This window comes from Falco punctatus (genome assembly GCF_963210335.1).
Source record: "Falco punctatus genome assembly, chromosome: 2".
Lineage (NCBI taxonomy): Eukaryota > Metazoa > Chordata > Aves > Falconiformes > Falconidae > Falco > Falco punctatus.
Window position 1 is genome coordinate 20,193,825 of NC_137581.1, and position 23,785 is coordinate 20,217,609.

The following is a 23,785-nucleotide window of genomic DNA, read 5'->3' on the forward strand; positions in this document are numbered from 1 at the left end:
CAGCTATTGAAGGTTGGAGCCACAGCACGCTGTTTGAGCATACCCAGTTTGGAACAGGCAGGCACTCGTCTAGATGCAAAAGCAAAATGAGCCAACAGCACAAAGATATCAATGTACTGCACTGACTCATTTTACCCATTAACTTCTTGGTATCTATTAATGCCTTGTTTAGGACCAAGGGAGTCTCTCTATTTGTCACATAAAACAGTGCTGCAATTCTCCTAAACTAGCCTTCCGAGAAGTCTGATATGGTTAAAAAAAACTGCTCAACATGGTCTGCACTCTTTTGCCACCCATGCATAGAGTTAGACTAGTGATAAACTCTGGTTACATTTATTGGTGTAAGAACAGTATAACAAAGGTTAAAAAAATAAATCTTTGCAAGTGTATGTTTTTAAACAAAGGAATTCCTCTAACAGATGTGACCATATAGCATTTCTTTCTCTATAGAATTTAAAAATCACTACACTTTGTTTAAAGGGATAGCACTGTATACACATATATGCACATGCAAACACACACACACACACACTCTCTCTCTCTCTTCCCCTCCTGGTTGTATTTACCTCTCCAAGATAGCAAATCTGTTTATGTGCAACTTCAACGAAGACTTCTATTATGAGATTAACAGTCTCTGGTGTGTTTTTGTATACTTCCATTAATCCAATGCAATTATTAAGGAAGTCCATTAGGAAATTGAAGAGAATTGCTACGTTATCAATCTGGGTAGCCTCAGCAATGCCACAGAGTGCTTCTAACGTAGCAGTGATTTCCTGTTTCACTTCCTCCTCCTGACAGATCTGCTGAAAGTTTTCTTGGTTTATCACATTCAAGAATCGCTGTTGAAGTGGCTGAAGAACCTTGAAATTTTTCAGAAAAGTTACATTAAGATAAGCACACTATTATACGAGATGTGAAATTTAAGTAATTTAGCAAGTTCAGGTATTGCTTTTGGCACGGCAGTACAAGAATCTATCACTTCCAGTTTCAACAGCTCATTTATATTATTATCTGTCATATTACCATAAGATGAAGTGGTAGTGATTAGTGATTCTCATTATCCATCATCACCTGCAGGCTGGTTTCAACATGAGCACCTCCATAAATATGTTATTTTGCAGTGTCTGAACAAATTACAGTGACTTTCTGTGGCTCACAGTATTTAATACTCTTCCAAATTCAGTAGTAGGGGGAAAAATTGTTACAGTTTATCAATGATCCTGTGCACAACTATCTTTGTCATATTATGATTCTCAATAGCACAATCTCTTTTGTAATCAGCTGTGTTTGGAACCAGTTTAGAAACTTCCATAATAGTTACATGTTTTCCCAAATTACTTCCAGTGCACTATAGTCTTCCCTTCATTCACTAATTTCACAGCTTTGCTAATAAAAGCAAGCTTCTCTCAGAAGGCCAACACTCTACAAACTCACACGATGCCTTCTGATCACATTTTAGCTACTTTCTAGCACCAACCTTTCTGATATTAAAACTCTGAGCTTTAATGAGTCAGGGCACAAAAAGCTGGCCAAGGCTCTTCACTGTGTTCCACATTAGCATTTTACTTACTGCCAACATCATTAAGTGAATAACTGAATAATTCATAACACCACCAAATTAAAAAAAAAAAAGGAAGAAATTACACAGTTCCATGGGAAATTTTTAACCTTTTATAACAGCCTCTGTTAAGTGTACAGCTATACTGGCTGCTTCACAAATCCTCTAGGTAATTACTAGTTGTTTCTGTTTAGGTTATGTTTTAGATACATTTTTTGCCAGCTCATGGGTGCCATACAATTATTGACCTTCGAAGAGAATGATTTTAAAAAATTATCAATACTAGGTGCTCAGAAGATTCTATACAAGTTGACTACGTGTTACCATGAAATTCCCTACACTAACTTGTTTGTACTATGTGCTAAAACAGAGGTAACAGAAGCATTACAATAACTTACCTCTGTCCAGTATTGTTGCTTTGTTTCTGTATCCATATGAGCAAAACCTCCTAGAACTAAAGCTTTCATTAGTGTTCTTTGCACAGAACTGGACAAATAGTGAAGAGGAGGGCTTCGCCTTGCAAATTGTTTTGCTAAATTCCACCAGTTTTCACACTGAATAACTAAGTTTGCCCTAAAAGAGGGAAACACAGTTTAATTAAAGAAAAGGCTTCACAAAATTGTATGAGCAGAGCACATCAGGCTGCTAGCAGCTGTCAGAAGATTATCTTTTTAAATTCCTTTATTCTAAGGCTAAATTGCCTTTTGACTTTCATATCATTAATGTCTCACCTCTAAAATTTCTAAAGTATATACTCTGACAGTAGCTCAATTCATACGGGAGAAAAGCAGGGAAGTGCTTTAGTTTTACACACATACACACACAGGGTTAATGGACATACTGCACGGATTAAAAGCTTAGTCTCACTACGTCATGATAAAATAAGCAGTTTATTCCAAAACTAGCTCCTGTGGGTTTTAATTTTTTTAAAAAAGAAAATTCCTCAAGTGTTTCAAGCCTCAAACTTCAGAACAGTCTTTCAGACGACTGAATGCATGATTGCATTTATAATTGCATGTCAATTCACAAAAGTAAAACATTCAAGAATTTCCTGCTTCATGGTTTGTAACACCAAAGAAAACTCTGAATTGTCTGAATCAGCCAAATCCTAGATTTTTTTTTTAAGAATTTTTAATATGTTTACAAAACACGCTTTATACTGCCTTAGCCAGTATCTGAACTCAATCCAGAAGAACTTATTCAACAAAAATAAACAATGCAAAAATCCTTGCAAGAAGAGTGGAGACCAGGAGAGTTATCATTTCTCACTGTTTAAGAGTGAGGCATAAAGGTAAGGGAAGGAGAGTGCACTTCTAAATAGGTTATGTTTTCTCAAATACAGGTCTCACTCCTCACTTTGTCAGACAACTTTTTTTTTTTTTTCATTTATATTACGTTAAAGTAACTTGACTTAGAGAGACATAATTATGAAGTGCCCTATATCTGGATTACTTTGGCCAAAAAAATTTAAAGGAAGCAAAAGAAATTTTTTGACTTCCAGAGGTATAGCAACTTACCGCTCTCTCCTTTCCACTAATGTTACTAGCAGTTGTACAGTATCATTTGCAAGGTCCTGCTCTGAACTCCACACTGCCAGGTTACTGATCACTTTTTCTAAAAGGTAACCCACAATCCACTGGGAACCCTCTGTATCAGCACCAAATGCTGTACTAAATGGCAGACTTATCTATAAGAAAAGCATTAAAATGAGTGAGTTTTACAGAAGCCAGAACCCCAAAGTGTATGGTAATCATTGTCAGCAAATTCTTTTCAGGCTGTCACTTCTTCCCTACTTAAAATACACAAAAGTTACATAGACAAAGGCAAAGAATACCTGTAACAAAAATCTTTGCCAAATTTATCTTGCTTTTTTAAGCATAACACCTAAAACAAAGAAAAATTTCAACCTCATTACAAAATCAGGTTTAAGTATGCTTAGCTTTCAAGTCCAGTGAAAATTCAAAAGCTTTAAAAATTAAGCGAAAGATCCCAAATTCATCTCTCAAAAGTATTTCCATTAATTTACAATGGAATGCCTCAAAATTCACTGATGAAAATCATTAGAAACAAACCTAGCTGTTGATCCAGGATGAATCTTGTAAAAGCTTTCATCGCAATTTTTCCGCATCTGCTTTCTGCAGATTGCTTCTTTGGTCTATACATCTTTTAGGAAAGGTGTCACATTCTGGTCCTGGCGCATTAAAATACACTTCCTTGAAATTTTCTGTTCTATCTTTAAAAAAATTTCTCAAGATTGAAAACCAAGGGTTTTGTAATAATTGTGCAGGGGATTCCTGTCAGCACACCACTAACATTTCTAACTTTAAAACTCATAATATATACATGACTGAGCATAAAGTTTAAATAGAGGTTTCAATCACTTTCACATGTCAACACAAACTAAACGTGTGCATTTCCTAGATACTCTGTTTTGTTTCTTCATGTTGTTTCTCATGTGGATCTCCATCTTACATGTTCTCCAATTCTTCCCCAACTGGTATCTTTACAAATTCTTAGCTCTGCTGTAAGTACAAGGTGAATAATATGATTCTAAATATTTACAAATCTATGGTATACCTATTTTTGTTAAGGAGGGCCCTCCTGAAGCGTTAGTATTCTTAGTTGCTTCAATAGTGGAAATGAAGGTGGGGAGGAGGAGGCTTCCTTCTTGAAAGTTAGTCAACAGGACCTCCTCAGGATGAACGGCCTCTGTCAGCTAGCTGGATTATAGTTAGTCCAATAAGCAAAATCAGGATCAAGGTCTAATCATGATTAGTGCTGCTCAAACATGGTAAGAAGTTGCCCTTTGCAAAGAATGCACCATTGAAATCATGATATATACAATGAGAACATACGAGAATGGGGAGAGGAGAGAAAGTAGTATGACATTAGCTAATGCCTACTACCTTGTGATGGTGTTAAACATCTAATTCAGGATCGTGACCAGGTTACTCACTAAACCATCCATCAAGGGCAACCACTGTATTTGAGATGGACTAAGATCTGATGGATAGTGAGAAGTAGCTTATAAATTTGCTGTGGTCCATGAGTTTCACCCACTATGCAGCCTGAGAGTGTGCTATGCTATTCTGCTACAGCAGTGGCTATCAAAAAATTATGTTTGCACTGAAATGTGCAAGAAGGGTCCCCTAACAACATATATGTCTAATTAAAAAACTGAAGAAAACATCAACTTCCAAACAAATTCCAAAATAAACTACAACCCATTTAACATGAAAAATGCTTTATCATTGCCCCTTAAAATAGCTACGCTGACATCTGCATTCACAGGATAATATTGCTAATACTCACCAACTAATTCACAAAAGTTATATCCTTACCTGATCATACAGCTTTTCATCTACCAGGAGGTAAGTCTTCGCCCACCGCTTGAGGAACCATACAATATCTTTGCCCATCTGAGGGCTCAGGAGGTGCGTGAGATTTGCCCTTATTGCTCTAGATTCTACTTCTGACACTCTTAAAATAGCAGATAACAACCTGCAGATTTAAAATACAACGAGGATGCTGAGAGTGGGTTTTGGAGAAACAATGTGACTACCACACACTTTCATTTTTCTTGAAATATGACAGAAGAAGCAGGATAACACAAAGTAGTTCAACTGCAATGAATCTATTATTTCTTTAAATGCAAGGAGGGAGAGACAGGATAGACTGGCAAATATCCTCCATAAAGTCAGCATACGCATTAAAAGATAAAGTGATTATCTTTGACATCAAAATCTCTGCAACAAAGAATCCTCACAAGCATCAAGGGAATGAAGACAAATGGACTATTATTTGGAACGCTTGAAAAGCTTTTTGAAAACCTGATTCTCCCTTCCCTGTACCATTAAGCTTAGTGACCAAGTGCGTCCTAATTGTGCAGCTTTCACAGTGTGATACACACTGAAGAACAAATACAGAAATGACCTGTTATTTCTCTCTTTTTCAATACTGCAGAGAAACAGTCTGAAAAAGCAGATTGCCAGGTGACTGCATTAATACAATCTGTCCATAACTACATTAAATATTAGCTTTTGTAGTATAGGCATTTGGTCAGACTGTGATAGCCCACAAGGAATTTAGGAGTTGCCAGTGGTCTGTTTCTTGAAGATCTTTCAGAGCTATTGCCAAAGAGCCTCAAATCTCTCCTTATTTAGATCTGATTTTGTTCCCATCACCACCGAGACACTGCGTCAAGAAATCTTGTTTGGCAGCCACTTCTTGAAGCTACCAATAGTATCAGTGATCAGTACTTCTAAATATTTCGTACATCACTGCTAATGAAGACCCATTTTTTCTAGCCTTTTCCAGGAAAAGAAAACATGAAGTACACAACAACTAATCTTGGGTGAAGAATCTTCCATGTCAATTAAAAGTTAAATGCAATCAAAAGATTCAAACTGAGGAGTCCTTCATGGGCATCAGCCTTCTTGCAAAAAGAGAATGGAAAACCCTTCTCCTGCTCCTTTTATAGGCTAACAGAGATATGTACACGTAAATGACAATTCTTCCTGCACTGATGACCAATTTTGCTGCTACTGTCAAGCTTAAGCAAACGCTTTCCAGAGCACGTGATTTTTTGATCTACCAACTTTCTAGTAATTTAAGACATTTTAAGGCTTTTCTGTAACAGATCAAAGATGGGTTTTCAGTAGAGATAGAAAAACATTCCTGTTTGTTTCCAAGACTTTGGCTCATGTGCTCTGTTAAGACTATTAGGTCAACCTAGGCATTTCAGCCTTCCCACCCTGACTCAAGTTTTATCTGTTTTGATGCCTTACTTTCAGGACTCCCCTGGATCATCTTGACTTGAAATATCATCTGTATTTACCCTGCCTTTCTTTACCCTAAAAAAAACACCAAAAAAACCACAAAAACCCCAAAAACAAACCAACAAACCAAAACCAAAAACCTCACACTTCATCTTTTCTGTCTTTTCTTAATCTCTTTATACAGCACTGCCTTAATATGCTAGTTATAAAATCATTCTTATAAGTTATTTGCTCTTACTTTAATACTAGTTAAGAAGACATTTCCAATGTTCAGAGTTTACATGTTGCTTTTTTACTTTTCAATTTCACAGAAGTCTACTCAGTTTCACTTTTTTCCTCTGAAAAAGCATTTAATATACTTAATAGCACAACATGCATCCTTACCTAATTACAGAATCAGTTCTATTGTACCCTGGGATGGAAGAGGCCTTTTCTCCTGGAGATCCCAGAATCTGAAGTGTGGTATTGATGTCAACCTCAGCTGAATGTTTAATGGAATATTCCATTACTTCTGGAGGTATTAGCGGAGTCTCTCCCTGAGTATCATTAGCCAAGAGGTAGCCTTACATTAAAAAAGAAAAAGTGATCACAACATTCTACCCCAAGTTAACTTAGGGCTTTCTGATTATAGAGAACCCACTGGTTTAACTGCAGACATCATACCAGAATCAAATGTTTGCACAAATCCTGACTAATGCTGTTTAAATATGTTTAAGTTAACTTTAGAATCCTTAAAGGCATTCAGTAGATAAGAACATAAAGTGACAAGAAACTATCAAATTTAAAAACAAAAAAAAAGATAACCTTTGCTTCATGTAAAAGTACTACAGTCATTCAAATGGGGCGAAGTGGGTGGAACAAAAAAAAACTACCCCAAACAACATTTCTGTTGTCACTTTTTTCTTTTTCTGCTATGTGATAAAAGAAGCCTTGATTTTACAGCCTCCCCACCAGTATCTCATTTGGCCCTTCTGTTCTGCTAACATTTCAGATCTGTCAGAGGCACACCAAAGACATGCTATAATAAAGCTTTCCTTGCACAGCAGCTGCAGATCAGGTGAAGCATGGAGTTTTATACAATACTCTGGTGTCCAGATAATTAATATCAATTACAGCTTTAGTTGTAGTTTTCAATGTCTGACGTCATAACCATCTGTGAGCTACAAATATGAACTTTATCCCACAGTGAAACAACAATATTATAAACACATTCATGTCAACATCTGAAAGCAACTAAACCATCAGATGTTCAGAAAGATCCCACAAAATATTTCATATACATTTCTCCTAACAAAGTACAGACACTGCCTTAGTTGTTGTTATGTTTTGCAAACAGATGTAAGATCCATTGAAAAATCAAACCCAAAAAGGTTCCAGACTCCAGTTCCCTGAAACATAATAAAACGCCAGGACATGGATCATCAGCACTGAGTGGTTCTGGAACTTACTTGATTCTTTGCCACCACTGAGTAATATTGTTATCCTGATCTCACGCTGATTCCCTTATAAAGTCATGTGCCCCCAGACAATACAACTGCTATCTTGAACAGACTTAATTTCTTGAATAGGTTGATAGGTTGACTGATAACAGATGTCAAAAAAATCTGTAACAAAATCAGCTGTGGAATTTCCAGAGGACATTGCCTCATGTAAAGATTTCATCCATCTTTCAAAGATAACATTCATGTTGCTCAAGGAAGAAGAAAGTAAAACAAAGAGTTTGCAAGCAGTGTATGTAAAATGAAAGCATCATAAGGGATAAAATGTGTAGTCAATTAAGAGTAGTTGATATACTAGGATTTTTTTTTCCTGAGGTGTTACAGCTGCAATAAGAGTACCAGAATAAGTACTATTTAAAGCTGTTCACTAACCTGTGACTAAAATAAGCCAATGAATATCCTCATACAGGTCATCAAGCACTTTATTGTCAATTGAGCCTGATGCTGGTGAGGCAAGTAACTGCTGCTGATGTCTCTGCAACTGGCCATGAAGCCTTGTCACTCGGTCTTCTAATAAGCTGTGGACAAATAACAATAAAATAACTTCACTGGTTTTGGCAAAGTCAGGCTTTTCATATGGGATGGCTTTATCAATTTGCATTACATGACGACTTCTTGTACCTTGTAAGAAGAGGTATACAGTGTTCTGCAGCAATTCTCCCCAGCATGCCTACACTGGCCAACTGGTCACAGAACTGGTCTCTGTCATCTTCCTGCAGTTCACTTATTTCTTCTTCTTCCCGAGAGGCCACACCATTGGCAGTCTTTGGTTATTTCAACAAAATTAGAAGAAACCAATTAGTGTTACACTTGTTAAATATTATCATCACAATCTTCAACGTTATGTTAGCTTTTTCTTTCAAGGTGTTCTGCATGGATGAACAACAGACTCGTACTAAATTAGACACAGAATAGTTAAACAGAGGAGTAAACATGGGTTCACATTGTTTCAAAATCACCATTTCACAAAACATGCTTTGTTTCTATAAAGACTCTGAAAAACTGAATCCACACCCAACTCCTTATTCAAAGTGCTTTTAACCCATCTTTTCTTTATGTAATGCAGCAAATCATTCTCTTTTGACAACTTCAAAGTTGCAGCTGTTTACTGAAGGGTGAGCCTCTGCTCTCAAAGCAGACTGAAAGTTCCTGTTACTGCTTTGATATTGAACAAGAAGCATTCTAAAATGCCAGCTGTGGCTTTTAAAAGGTTACCCATGGGATAAATCACTTATCTCACAGAATGACATGAATTAACCTGTGTACACAAGTTATGTCAAGACTGCCTGATATGAATTCAGAGTTCTCTTGTGAAATACTTCTGTTTCGGCATCTGTTACATACTGAGATAGCAGAATTAAGTTTTATATGGTGCTTTTCAGAATGAGGTATCTCTGAGATCTTCGCACAGCATCAAATTAAAGAGAGGGTTTTTTATACAGTTATTGAATTGAATCTATGCAATAATTAATTCATCCAACATCTACATCCAACTCTGTGCAAGAATCTATTTAATAAGATCCAGATTCCTGGCAAAGAGACTAATCTGCTTGCCTTCTCCATGGGTCAAAAGATACCCGAGGTGCTTTTAGGTTTTCTCCAGAACAATCACCTCAAAAATTCAATTGGGAATTAATTTTATCCAAAGGAACCAGATAACATTGCAAGTTTCTCCTAGTCTGAGCACAGTCATTCAAATTTTTTTCAGATATATGTGCACGCCAATTATACTTTAAAAGTATACTTTGAAGATAATGTATGGAAGGTAACAATCATACAAAAGGCTTCCAATTTCACTGGGAATTTTAACTAAGACCCTAGTCCAGAGAAGGATGCTCACAATTTAGCCATAGCATCTGTGGGAGGACAGTAAAATGCATGTGATTTGCGTAACAGGTTTACTTTTTCTCTCCGCCCCCCCCCCCCCCCCCCCCTTTTTTTTTAAAGGGACTTCCAACTTTGTATTTCTTTGTTTCCTCTTCAGAATGAGAGAACCAGATTGGAAAATGACCACTGAATAACAAATTCAGCAATTTTTAAATTTCTCAAGTAACAGATAGTCATTCCATACTAGCTCCTTTGAGCTACATAATACAGTACACACCAAAAGACATAGGCTAGTTACTATATATCATCATCAAGAACTACTAGAATGAGGGCTTACCAAATTCCTTGTACCATCAGGAGCAGCTAGATGGCACTGAATGTAGGAATTAAAGACCTGCACAGCATGTTGGGTAAAGAAACCTTTATGGAAATGTTTTTCATCTTGTACCAAAGTAAGCCAAGATTCCAGCAGCTTATCGTATGCTTCCATATATACCATGTCATCTTTGTCAAGCTGTAAGAAACGAAAGAAATGCAACAAAAATCTTATTCCTAAACTAAGCCAGAGGAACACACTTATATTCATTATTATTTAACAAATGTTCTTCTAATGTTGAAACAATTAAAAAAACAGTCACAAACCCCATCTAAGGATAGCCAAGAAAGGATCAGAACGAACTGAAGCAATGCACTGAAAAGGCCAGTGCAGCTTTCATGCTTGCTAGGCTTTAAAAAAGACTGTCAAAGTGTTAGCCATTTCTCTTCATCTGATGTTCAAAACACATACAGTCTTAAATTAAGCCTTTAATACATAATTACCTAAACACAGGAGCTACTGAGCTTTTACCACAAGGATGCCAAGCATCTCAGCTCTTATTAGTAACAATGAAGAACTGAGCTGTTTCTTTCTAATTAAACATACAAATACAGAACATGTGCATGTAGATTTATACGTATTCTGCTATTTCTGAAATAAAGAGGGAAAAGATGATGATTTTCTGTTCCAGAGGAAATCATTGTAAGATTGCATGCTTTCAAGAAACCTCACTGCAAGCAGCCATTTTTTATGATGATACACAACTTCTCATTCTATGAATAAAACCCCCAAAAAAGCTGAATTCCACAGAATAAGCCTGCACCTCCAATTGCTTAGTGCATTGTAACAGATGCTTCATGTTCTTAGTTATTTATCTATGTTTCTATGTAGTATATAAGTTGCAAAAGGGAATAACACATCCAAAAAACAAAGTCCTGCATTACAGGCAAACTAGAGAACCCAAATTGCAAAGAGGCCATTTCTTTTTAAAAGTATTTTTAATGTACCTATTAACTTTTTTATTTGATGCAAAAAACTGACCTTCAGTAAATATATCCAACTTCAAGTAACTTAAAATGTGACCATATGGATGCTGCCAAAGGACATTTCTTTCCTCTAAGAAGTTTTAACCCACAGGTGTGCTTGCAAAAGTTACTTTGAGATAGCTGAGCTTAGTAAAATGATTCACTGATGAAATAAAGAGATATTAAGGCCTTAATCATGCTCCAGACAGAAGAATTCCTGACTTTCAGTGAAGTTACACACACAGCTGGATGAACAGGCAAGGAAAAGAAAACATTGTCTGGATGACTGATTAAGAGGGAAAACTGGTATCACATTGGAAGCATTTCAAGATAGCTTCACAGCACCATTTTGTAACTGCAAAGCGGTCATATTTACAGAAGTTAAATACGGGGGACACTGATGCTAGTGTGAAAACAAAACCTGAAGATGACAAAGAGAGGCAAAATTATATTCTAAGTTAACATAAGCCACAAATACAGGATGGACACCACAACAACTCTTTTTAAAACTTGGCTAAAGGACAACCAAATTCATAGACAACTCATTCAATCCTGAAATATTTTGAAATGTGTAATATATCTACATTTATAACATACATATAATAATCTATAAGAATCCAGAGCATGAGCCAATAAACAGACATGCCATTTTATGAAAAACAAAACCCCTCAATTCATTAATTTCAGAAGGTAATACAGAAGTTAATGTCACGGTAAAAAAAAAAAAAAAGTTTTTAACACTTTACAGTATTCTCATCAGGAAGGTAGGATTAATAAGTGCCTCTATAAACTATGTGCCCAAACAGCAGAAAGAGCTTATCCATACTGAACAAATTTGGTCACAAAGGAACCTTACCAAAAATCCTCAATCATATTAGCTACAGCTAGACTACCAAAGGTGTCATACAGGTAAATTAAGTGACATGCTGTAGATGGGGAAGCTGAATCATTCTGATGGATCCAACAGAAGCAATGGCAGAGCCCAGTTCAGAATTCAGATCTTCAGGAAAGGCAAGATCCAACCCGTAAAGTCAAAGCAAAGATAATTTCTCTAGTACGGGAAAAAACAGAAAATTGCTACTTCTTCCTTCAGTCTGCTGACCCTTTGAAGAAAGAACACTTCTAAAATTTGTCAAGCAGCAACAAGCTGGAAAGAGTTGGAAGCACAGGAGAGGACCAAATTCAGAATGATTTCTCCCATCACGTGACATTTTTTAATAATACCATGAAACGGGAACAGTGCATTAAGATTCATTTTGAGAAAAAGAAACCTTTGGTATAATTTCTATTTATATTTGATTTTTCACCCAACATCCTGTTCATACTCATCACTAATTCAGATGGACTATTTGATTTCTACTTCTGCACAAGCATTAATTGTTAAGCAAGATTAAGCACAGCTGTGGACAAGCTGCTTCTCTCAGATCCAGTGCTATTAAAGGAAGAGATTACTGGTCCAACTTGCACAATAAACTAAACCTCACAGCACTGAGGACAGCACATGAGCTCACAGAAGGTGTCACTACAAACAGTCTAAGCAAGAAGCTCAGGGAACACATTAACCATGGCTGGGACATTCCTAAGCCAAAAGATGGTTTTCAGGGATGCAAAGCAGTATTTCTACATGCACAGCACGCAGTATCATTGTCATTTGGATTATGTCAGCAATAACTTAAATCTTGGTAGCATGCCTTATTGCTGACACACTATTAAGGTATAAGAACTATTATTCTGAAGGCTCATCAGCACAGAATTCTGTATCATTCTCCAAATCAGAGACAGAGTGAAGTTGAGATATCTGTAAGAGCTATGACAGAATGGAAGGGGTGAAAGTATAATGTTTGTCTTTCCACAGAATGTTATAAATATTCAAGGACAGTGAGAAAATTTTCTCTTAAAACAAACAAGAAATCTTGCATTCTTTCTTTCTGTTGTTGCTGAATCTGAGAACATGTAAGTTTAATAGTAAAAATACCTTTCTTCAGCAAAACCTATCGGATTATTTAAGTGTAGGCAGCCACAGTTTACTAGACATAACTGACCAGTCATTTCCAAAAACTTTGTACCAAATAGTGGTACAAGCTACCATAAGCTTTTACTAAGAGATGAAGTATTTTGAATGGTGTTAGGTTGAACACTGTTTTTGTTAAACATGGTTGCACATTCTAGCTCTGAAGTAACAAGAGGCTAATTGAGGAAACAATATCCCTTTAGTCCCTTTAATTTAAAACATAGGTGCCTACGGTTTTGCTGAATCTTTTCTATAAAGGCTTCAGGAGCATTCCTAAATGTGTTAGTGAGCACCAGAACATATGTTCAATGTTCTACTAGAAGAATCTGAAAAGCAGGGCAAGTTTTGACCAAGAAGGTTTGGAGAGTACCTATATTTTAGATTCTAAATTTAATTGTCAATTTTTTGATTAAGACACAAACACACTTGAAAGTTTGAGTGTGGGGCCAGATGTAATATATTTTAACCTGGCAGCAAAGACATGATTGAATGCCCTGCGATGAATGCTAACACACCTCTGTTCTCTGGTAAAGAAACACATCCATCAACTTTGTAATTATTTCTGTAATTATTTTCAGACTCAGGTAATTAAGCCCAGTCAATATAGCAGAACTGGTAAAAATTTGTACTTTTTAATGGCAATGGGGAGATACTGGCTAGTATCTCAATAGTATCATTTTAGAACAATAGCTACTGCACGTAAGTAGCTTAAGTGCAAGATTATTCACCTTCATTCTATGGGCTTTTTTCCTTAAACTAGGTCTCCTTAGAAGTTTTTATTTTTAATGTCATTTTTAGAAGCAGAAGACTTAGGCTATCTCTCTAATGTTACAGCCAAAGTCTGAAAGTAGTAAACATAAAAAAAACCCCTCTGAATTCACGTGCTAGATTTGTACACAGAATTTGAAGTGTCAGCAATGAAGGGATCATTTGAACAGCTTAGAAGTATGGGGTTAAAACCAGGTCTTAATAGCTACATTCACTTAAAACAAGAGTTCCTGACTCGGAACTCCTGACAGCAGTTAAGTTTCAGTCTGTCCATATGTTCATGCAGTCATTTTAAGTTTTCAGGACTGTAGTTTGCTCATTATGTACATCAGTTTTCAGAAGTCCTACAAAAGTAAGTCAGCAATATTTAAGGACTTTAATATTTTTAAATTATTCCTCTTAAAATTGAGAAGAGTGCTTTAAATCAAAATACAGTCTGAAAGATACACACAGTGTGCAATTATGTTCATTATGTGGTTTGAAATGAAAAGAAAATCCTCTCAGATGTGATTTCAGAAGTATCTAGAACACAACCACTGAATGCACAACAGTTACTAATAAAACAACCAAATTCTCATGTCATGCTTATCACAAATAGAGAGAGACAAAAAATGACTACCTACTATTTGAGAATGGATACTTACCACTTCCTCCAAGGCAGCACTTCTTCCAAAAGAACAAGTGAGGTGTGCAAGGCAGTTAACAAATGAAGAGAAAAGTTCATTTGGAATGGCAGTTAAAATATTGCGAGGAAATACAGTTATCAGGTTGCTGATAATACTGGAAATTCCCACTGCTTCAGAGTCTTCTATTTCAATTCTATAGATAGAAACAGCAGTTAGGTTTTGGCCATTAAGAAAAATGCTAAAAGTGAATTGATTTTTTTCAATACGTTTTCAATCAATAAATCTACATCATATTACTTAAGCACCACCTGCTTTAAACTGCTTTTTCTGAATTTCAGTAATCCAACGGTAAACACAAGTATACCCAGAAATAAGCAAGCCGTGCTAGTTCTCTACACAGATACGCTACAGTCCAAACTGAAGATTAAACGATGCCATCTAAATTTAGAGAGCAGGCATACATACCCATTGATAGTATTCAGTAATCCCTCAATGAAGTGTGCCAGGTAATCGACTTGTGAACCTTCATCGGGAAAGACTGGCCCGTGCAAAGATGCCAGCTGTGCCAGACACTGTAATGAATCTTGGGCCATATCTGTATCTTCTCTGATTTTTCGATGTACCTTTCGGGAAGTGAGATAGTTAATAATACACGAAAATAGGGTGTTCTTACAACAGTCACATGGTGCTCAATCCAAAAGAGCACACACCAAAAAAAGCTTACTATAACTTCCATTCAGTCTGAAATGCAAGGGTTTCTACAGCTCTCTAAACCATAGTAAATATCAAGATTGAGACTCGGCTCACAAAATTGCAAGCCTTGAATTAACTCACTGAAACTAACATTTAGTTAAGTCTCACCTACACGTTGAAAATTGAACTGTCTACTGAATGTTATGCTTTAAAGAGAGAAACAGATGTCAGCCAGTCAGACATACTGCTCCTTCTAAAAACAGCAATAATGACAGTCATCTCTATTATGCTAACTATGCCTAGGCAGCGGAGTCTCGCTAAAGTTAGTCAACAAGTTCAATCAAGATTATATAGATGCTTCTTTAGCAGAGGTAAACACTGAAGACATACAAAAATGAATGCATCACTTCCTTGGCAACACCCTTACATTATACAAGGCCAACAGTAATCTTCCCACATTTCTGCAAACTGTTATGTCATTACTTCTGCTGGTAAAACTTGCTAGATTCAAATCTTACTATTTTTTCACATACTTATTGTAATTGTCAAATATGGATTTAAAGAATTTTCTTAGGCTTGTGCCTCTTATTTTGTCACATAAGACTTAATGAATGAATAAATAAATAAATAAATACAGGGTAGCTTTTTCACCCAGAAGCAAATTTAGGTAAAATATTCAACAGTATTATACACAAAAGTACCATTAAAACACTAACCAGTTCTCTGTGGCATCTTAGTTGCAACATCACCCAACTCATAACTAGTTGTATTAGCTGCACAGTTAATCTCTGAAAGATCAAACTAGCAGGAGAAACAAACCTTGCAAGAGAAATTCCCCTCCTAATACACTTCCCACACTAAGCTGAGATTAGAACTGAAAGCGCTCTCTTTAACGTGGCAGTCCTGCCAACTTTTGCAGGGTTATTAAAATTTCTCAGATCAGATAAATGAATATAAATTACTACCATTCACTTACATTACTTCAAATAGCAAACTAAGACTACAAGCCTCAACCATTGCAAATCAGGAATCTAAAACCAAAACTGACAGCATACTGCCCTGGCTAGCATTCATTCAAAAATAATCAAATACAGGCGAGTTTTGGTTACTATTAAGTAAAATGCAAATGTATTAAAACAATTCTGCATGCTATTCAAAACATTATTCTTATCATGAATTAGTAATGGTAAACCAATCAAAGAAACAGATTATCTAATTCTGACAACTTCATACTATGAAACGATGAAGGGTTAATATGTAAGCCAAAAAGTTATTTGCATGTGGAGGTTCACAGCTGACAGTAGCAACTGTCTGGATAGTCTAGACAGCTGTTCAGATTGTGTGTAGCTGCTAAGAGTTCTGCCAGTGATTTTTTCACCTTTTCAAAACTGCTGGAACAGATAAACTTGCAGTCAAAAAAAACTTTTAAAAAATTAATCTAATTTATCAAAAAATCCTATAAAGGATAGACATGTATCCAAACACTTATCAGACAACTCTCTCAAGCAGCATGGGAGAGTTAAATTTACTTTGCCTACCAACATCTTCATCCAAGTTTTGAGCACATTATTTCTCTGTTTTGTAAAAATGAGAATAGCCTGAGAATGCTGAATTCTCAGGTCCCAAGAGATGTAATATAACACAGCACAGTAAACAAATATGTAAGCCAATATATGTTGCTGCTGCAGCAACTTCTAGCTGAGCAATGACTACAAACTTCTAACAGTTGTAGGAAGAAAATAATACTGGTTTTAATATCATAGTTTAAGTTATAGAAATAGAGTATTACATTCCCCTCTCCGAACTCTACTCTTCCCCATCCCTCCTAACTTAATCTATTTTAACTTGTTTGAATTTACTTTATGCCAAGGAAAGAGATGAAGAATTCTGTATGCTGAAACTGGCTAGAAAACTGTAACTACATTGCTTATTTTCAGCTGTTCCGTTGAGCAAATGCTTTAAGATCTGCAAACATACTGTTCATTTGATCTTTTTTGAGAGCCATTACACCTTATCTGAAAGATATACTCAATTACTGCTCACCACACTGTTTCATTTGATGTATACATGTCCAGAAGTATTAAATGTAAAAAAGTTTAGATAACCACACACCTTTTCCTTTTGTTAATGGTCATCAATTTAAAGCAATTTATAGGCAATACACACATTTGGTAACCTAGGAAAAATACAACACTTCTGTGTGCTTTGATAAGCAAGCTGAAGTTAACGGAATCAGTCCTACCTGATGCAAAAGGAAGAGTCCAACAATACAGTTCTAGCACAGGAAGGAGCTGCTTTCCCTGTGGTCTGGACTATGAAAGTTGAAGAAAGAAACTTACTGTAAAGAAAAGCTCCATAACTCTGCTGTCCAGGAGGGTCTCACGCCAGGATTCTGTTGGCTTTAGCATCACATTTTGTGAGGATTCAAACATAGCTATATAATGTCTGCCCAGTTATCTGGTGTCAAGGTCAACAATAACATTCCTACTTGGCTTTAAAAAAATCCTAGATACAACAGGATCCATTCAGAAAGAATGTAATGGAAACAAACTTTAAGCCTCTTCACATACACAGCATAATTCATGCATGAGGCCAAGGAATAAAAGGTATTAAGTATTGAAAAAAAGAATGCTCCAGGAATGTTAGATAACAGTTTGATCATAATTATGAGACATACCATAGTGATACGATCACTTTGATAACCAGAGTGTCTAATGCGACACAGCGAGAAGGGAAAAAAGCAACCGCAATTAACAGGTGTTAAAATTTATGCAAAATAGGAAATCATTTTCTAAAAAATTTTCCTGGCAGCTTTTAAAAAGGCCTTACGATAGCTAAAGATAGCTCACTGAAATCCATATCCTATTTTTCTAAATAGCCAAATATGCGTCACAGAATGCAGATATGTTAGCCCTGCATTAATCTACATTTTTTTTAATCACACAGTGAAGAACAAAAGCATAAGGCACCACAAGGCATTGTCATACTAAACACGTTTGTAAGAGACACATGAAAAATGCACACATCATGAAGCCACGATTTTGCTGCACTCATTTTACTTCTTGCCATGTGTTCTGGCATAACTTGATTTACAAAATTCTGCAAGTGCTCTAGTACAGAAAAAACAGAGACATGAGCAAAAACATTTAAACAAGCAGATTACATTTTTTTGTCAGTCCAATCATGCAGAAGAGTACTTAAAGATTTTTTAAAGTGTCCTTCTGTGACACCCTCCAACCCAAGTAGTAGTAAAACTGCTTCAACTCAGCAACTTAACGTTTTTATTTGTCTTTTTTAAACCCTTCATTATTCTCTCTGATCCCTATCTAACCCATTCAAATAAGTAACAGCACGCTCAGCTTCATGTAATTTACTTACTGATAATGAACTGCATTAACTTTTGTACTGTAAGTCATGAGATATTATAAAAAAAGGCATCTCAAAACGTACTTGTATGTCTAGAAGAATGGTGCCATTCAAGAAAGCAGACCGCTTAACTTTTGACGGGCTTTAAAAGAACAATATATAAGCAAACATCTAGCTTGATATGAAGAATTGTGGCACAAGGCAGGATGCACAATTTTAGTTTATTTACACTTATCTTCTGAGTTCTGCCAAAACCAAAAATTCCTAACAATACTGTGCAGCATCACATTACAAAAAAGCGACTTTTTCCACGGCACAGTACCAAGTGGACCTTCACTGGTGGTATGTGTCCGGAACTGTTGTCAGCACATTATAATGCATGAGAACAATCAGGGATTTTCACATTTGTGCAAAACAAAACCAATTTCACCATTTTCAAAAATATCAATGTGTGTTGAACCATACCAGATCTGCATTATTTCAGACAAGGAAAAACTAAAATTCACAGAATTGTCTATTTTACTTCCATCTGAAATACAGGCATAATTTAAGTGATCAAAAATGGTTCAGTTCTCCCAGATAAAACAAAAAAAAAGTATGGGCATGAAATTATCACATACAAGCATCCTTTATCAGGAGTAATATTACATATTTTTAAAAAATAAAACTAATTTTATATGGCAAATTAAGCTATGTTTTTTTCCCTTTTCATTTGGAATGTTTTAGAAAAAACAGTGATTTAAAATTGTTCATCGACAAGAGTGTCCTTTACTGTAACTCTCCAATAAATATATCAAGACCAGAAGATGATTATAGATCTTCATCAGTCTTGGAAAATCAATTTGCTCTTCGCTACTTGAGTCTTCAGAGAGGACCAGCTACATAACACTTTTCACATGGAATGAAAGAAGAGCTAGTTTGCTGTCACTATTTTAACAAGCCTCAGTATTTAGCAGCCCTATCCTGTTATTTTTAGTACCGATTCTCACGCTAATGGACTGATGACACATTTGACAATAGCAGATTTGTGGGTAAAATATCTGTTCAGTGAATAATACAAATTACGCCTGCACCCATCATGGAGATCTTATACCCATTTTGCATCACGTACTAGATGTATGCAAACAAACGTCAGCATAAATTGGCGGTGGAGATGCTTGCTGCCATGAAATACCTCAACTTATTCTGTGCTATGGTTCAGCCTTATTAGCAGCAGTCCAGTTATGCCCAACCTGAAAAAAAATGGCACTAAATTACCTAGTACATGGGTACAATGTACTATGGGATATGTCCATGTACCATGTACAATGGGACAAATGCAGTCTTCATTACCAAAAATGAATTTACTTCTCAATACTTCTGAGGAAACAAAAAGTACAGAACCAGTGCAACACTTTTTTGTAAGTGCTCGAGCTATAGCATAGACATGATAAGCATACATCAGTCTACTATGCCATCCTGGAGGGGCCTGGGTAAGGTTTTTTTGTTTCTTTGTTTTTTGAATGAAAAAGTATCACCAGAAGTGGTTTACAATCAATACAAATGCTTGTAATGTTCCCAATTCTACTGAAAAATTAATAACCATCATTACAATTCACTTTAATGACCTGGAAATCCAAGCTAGGAAACAGCTACCAGAAACATGGCAACGTTTCACCCAGTTCACAAGACTTCGGACACCGATTCCTAAAGACTAGAAACTTCTGCTTGAATCAGAACGGATTATTCAATAAGATGTACAAAGCTCTACTGAAAAGCATAAGAATATAACCAGATACCTTAATGTATGATAAGGCTCATATGCTCACTAATTAGTGTTTAGAGAGGAAGAGAAAAAGACCATAATGTTTAAGACAGATTTTCTTTTATCTTGGCCTAAATTTATGTATGTAGCCATTAGCTCTATGCTCTCTTGGTTTTGTTTCATGAGCTGAAGCAATAAGTAATCCCTTTTAAGTAATTTGGAAAAATAAAGTTTACATGTTTCTTGAAAAAAAGAAAATTAAAGATAAACGTAGTTTTCCTCCCACTCTTTGCCTCTCTCCTAGGAAGGGACTGACAGGTGAAGATGCGTATCAAAATATTTCATATCCTAAGGCAGCCATAAGGGATTGTAATGCTTCACTTCAGGACTTCCCACAATTTCCAATATCTGAGAATGGATCCCATGGTCTTTTTCCTAAGACAGGTAAGGCTTGCCCTTCGACAAAGCAGTAAATTAGGAACTCAAAAAAAAAAATCAAAGCTGAGATTTCCGCTGCTAGACCCCCATTGACAAATTTGTCCCCAGGAATGAAGAATAACTGAAATGGAGGGAAAACTTCAGGAGTGCAAAGGCCCAAATATCTTAAACACTATTTTAATCACTTTACCTTTGTTGTTTAGAACCTTTCTGGAGAGTGTTGTGTCAGTCTTAGATTTGTATCTTACAAATAAAAAGCTGCATTAGAAAGGTAACTGCTTGGAAATTTGACATCCAGTGTTACAACGTTAACACGCTGAGTTTATTTGGATTTCTAAAACCTCCTCTGGCTTGCTATCTAGTCAGCCAAGCACATGAGTCTAGGAGCAACTGCCTAAGACTGATGCAGAGGCTTGCTGCCCCCTATGGAGAAACGCTTCACAGATCTTTATATAACTGACACTCAGCAGAACGTATCCAGCATTCAGAAGAAACATATGCTTAGACATTTAATTATTAAACACGGGTATTCTTAACTGCCATGAGAATGAAATAACTACTTTGTGTTGGAGACACTGGACTCTGATTGCAGCAACAGGCATAGGAAGTGCAGAAAGACCCAAGCTAATTTTAAAACTGGCCAATTCTGGAGCTGCTAGCAGTGTAACCATACCAGTACCAAGGCTCATGTTGACCATCCAAGTGGATTCTGAAGCTCCTGTCACAATTTGCTTCTATGGTTATACAGCTAATAGTATGCAAGCTGATCGCTTTCACTTAAAGCACCTATACAGAAGAGACTGCCATGCAAATGCAGCTCCAGAGTCACACCTTTCCACTATATACTGGCTGCAATCTAGGAAGCTGATGACAAGTCACTGTAAAACTGGAAACTTAAAACTGCTGAGGCAAGACAGCAGAAGAGGAAAACGCCTATATATTTTATCAGTTCCCCTTATTAAAAAGAGTCATTTACTGGGTCTCCTTTCCTGTTCTGACATTAATGCTTTTAAGATGCTCTTACATTGCAAGCCGATTCCAAAATTCATTCAGGACAACCCAAATGATGAAAGTAATTGTTAAGAAGTTCAGTATCAACACAAACATGTTTGGTGTAATTATGTCCAAATTCAGGGGATCTGTCCATCTTCTTGGCTTTGCCCAACTTTGTTTTGAAAAGTTGCTAGACAGGATTGTCAAGAAAACACATAGTACCCTGGAAATAACTTGTAAACATCAGGGATTTCAAAGTCAGGTCAGTTTTCACCTGATTGATAGGTCTGATAAAAGTAAAATGCAGCCCCATCTTGCACTTTTCTTAAATACAGGTATTTTAACTACATAAAATTTTTCTTTATATCCCAAGCAATAGCCAGGATAGTACTCCAACCCTTCATCTTTCAGATAACAACAGAATGCTGTAGCAAATACTGGATAATTCCAGGCTGCTAACAAACAGAAGGCCTAAGAAAAGCTCAAGGAAATTGTGGTGTTGCTCTACAGAAATGATTGAACCTGCACTTTTTGCAATAAATCGAACTGGGGACCTCAACCTGCTAAAAAAGAAGTTTCCAGCCAGGTGGTTCCCTGCTCAGTATCATGCTCATGGGAGGTGCTAAAGGCAGGATGCTTTTTCAGCAGCAATGTCAACCTGAATCATCCCTCAAAACAAACCTCAAGTTTCCTGGAGCATTCTGTGTGTTTCTCACGCACTTCCATTATGCATAACAGATGATATCAATCTGGGTTGGACCAAGTTCAAATCTTGAAAGTCTGCAGAACTACATAGCTCACAGGATCTCCCAGAGAGGTCTCATTCTGGCTTGAGGCTTAGAAGACATTTTCAAAACAGATATATGAAAAGCTTTGTTCATTTAATTGCGTGGCTAAGGAACACACACACTTAAAAAACCCCAAACATTCAGATCAGACAAAAGCTTCAGTCAGTTCATACAATTGCCACTGCACCATTAATCTCAATGGAACAGCAATGACGCACATTAGTGGAGTGCATCCCATTAGGTTTACATAACCTGTATTTTAAATCCAACCCCCTATTCTACACAGTTGAAAATTTGCCAGCTTGCCTCCAAGCAAGCAGAGGCACCAAATAGAAATCAAGAAACTACAGCTCAGGTTTCTCTTTATTCACATACTATAGAATCACAGAATCATTTAAGTTGGAAAAGACCTTTGAGATCATCAAGTCCAACTGTTAACCCAGAACTGCCAAGTCCATCGCTAAACCATTCCACTAAGCACCACATTATGTGTTTTTTAAACACCTCCAGGAATGGGGATTCCACCACCTCCCTGGGCAGCCTGTTCCCTAATCCATGGGTTACAGAATAAGGGGTAAGTAGTTGTACGACAGCTCCTAACGATAGATAACAGACACCTTTTTATAAAGGGGAGACAGCTGGACAAAAATCTTATATTGTCTTTAAGAACATTCGTCTGAAATCTGTTAGAATGTGTCTGCCGATAACAGAGAAATCCCAAGAAGTGAGAAATATCTCTAGAGGTAAAAATATAAATTATAATTACACCCTGGCTCCACAGGACATGTATGTCCATGTCAAGATGCATTAAAGCCCAGCAACATTCAGCTCCTTAACTGGAGACTTTGGACAATCACAGTGAACTAGAAGTGAGATCCTTGAAGGCACTCTTGTAAAGGAAAAGGCTGTACCTCTTAGTACTGATCACCTGTACCTCCTTAATTAGTCAAAACATTCATCTAAGAAAAGATGCAGTTAAAACTAGTTCCATCCAAGTAAACAACATTTAACAGTGCTGTAACAGCACTGAAAAAAGAAACTCTACAGAAGCCAACATGCCACAACAGACTACCATACATTCTTAGTGCAAAATAGGAATCCTATGTTACTATCACTGCCAACAATACTGCCAAAACCCTCTGAAGCATCCACAAACACCAGGTGAACTAATACCTTGAGGCAGCAGATAAAAGTAACAATAGATGATTGCCTGTGTGTTAGAAAATGAAATGGAAGAAATGCATATGACTGAAAGGAATCCTACTATGTCATCATGTCCTGCTCTTCCTATTGCAGGCACAACATCCCCAGACACTTGAAAAATACAAAGTCCCAACTTGAAAGTAGTCCCAGCC

The 23,785-nt window shown here is 36.5% G+C and overlaps 1 protein-coding gene across 1 annotated transcript in view; it reads right to left on the minus strand.

Moving 5' to 3' along the window:
• XPO4 (exportin 4) overlaps positions 1-23,785 on the minus strand; it is an 81,921-nt gene that overhangs the window by 14,277 nt on the left and 43,859 nt on the right. The window contains exons 7-17 of the mRNA XM_080374604.1: positions 17,441-17,553; positions 14,874-15,031; positions 14,427-14,601; positions 10,000-10,176; positions 8,457-8,599; positions 8,208-8,353; positions 6,721-6,898; positions 4,900-5,059; positions 3,076-3,245; positions 1,957-2,131; positions 567-860 (exon numbers count right to left, since the gene is read on the minus strand). Of these exons, the coding sequence (XP_080230730.1) occupies positions 567-860; positions 1,957-2,131; positions 3,076-3,245; positions 4,900-5,059; positions 6,721-6,898; positions 8,208-8,353; positions 8,457-8,599; positions 10,000-10,176; positions 14,427-14,601; positions 14,874-15,031; positions 17,441-17,553 (1,889 nt within the window). The remainder of the gene's footprint in view (positions 1-566; positions 861-1,956; positions 2,132-3,075; positions 3,246-4,899; positions 5,060-6,720; positions 6,899-8,207; positions 8,354-8,456; positions 8,600-9,999; positions 10,177-14,426; positions 14,602-14,873; positions 15,032-17,440; positions 17,554-23,785) is intronic.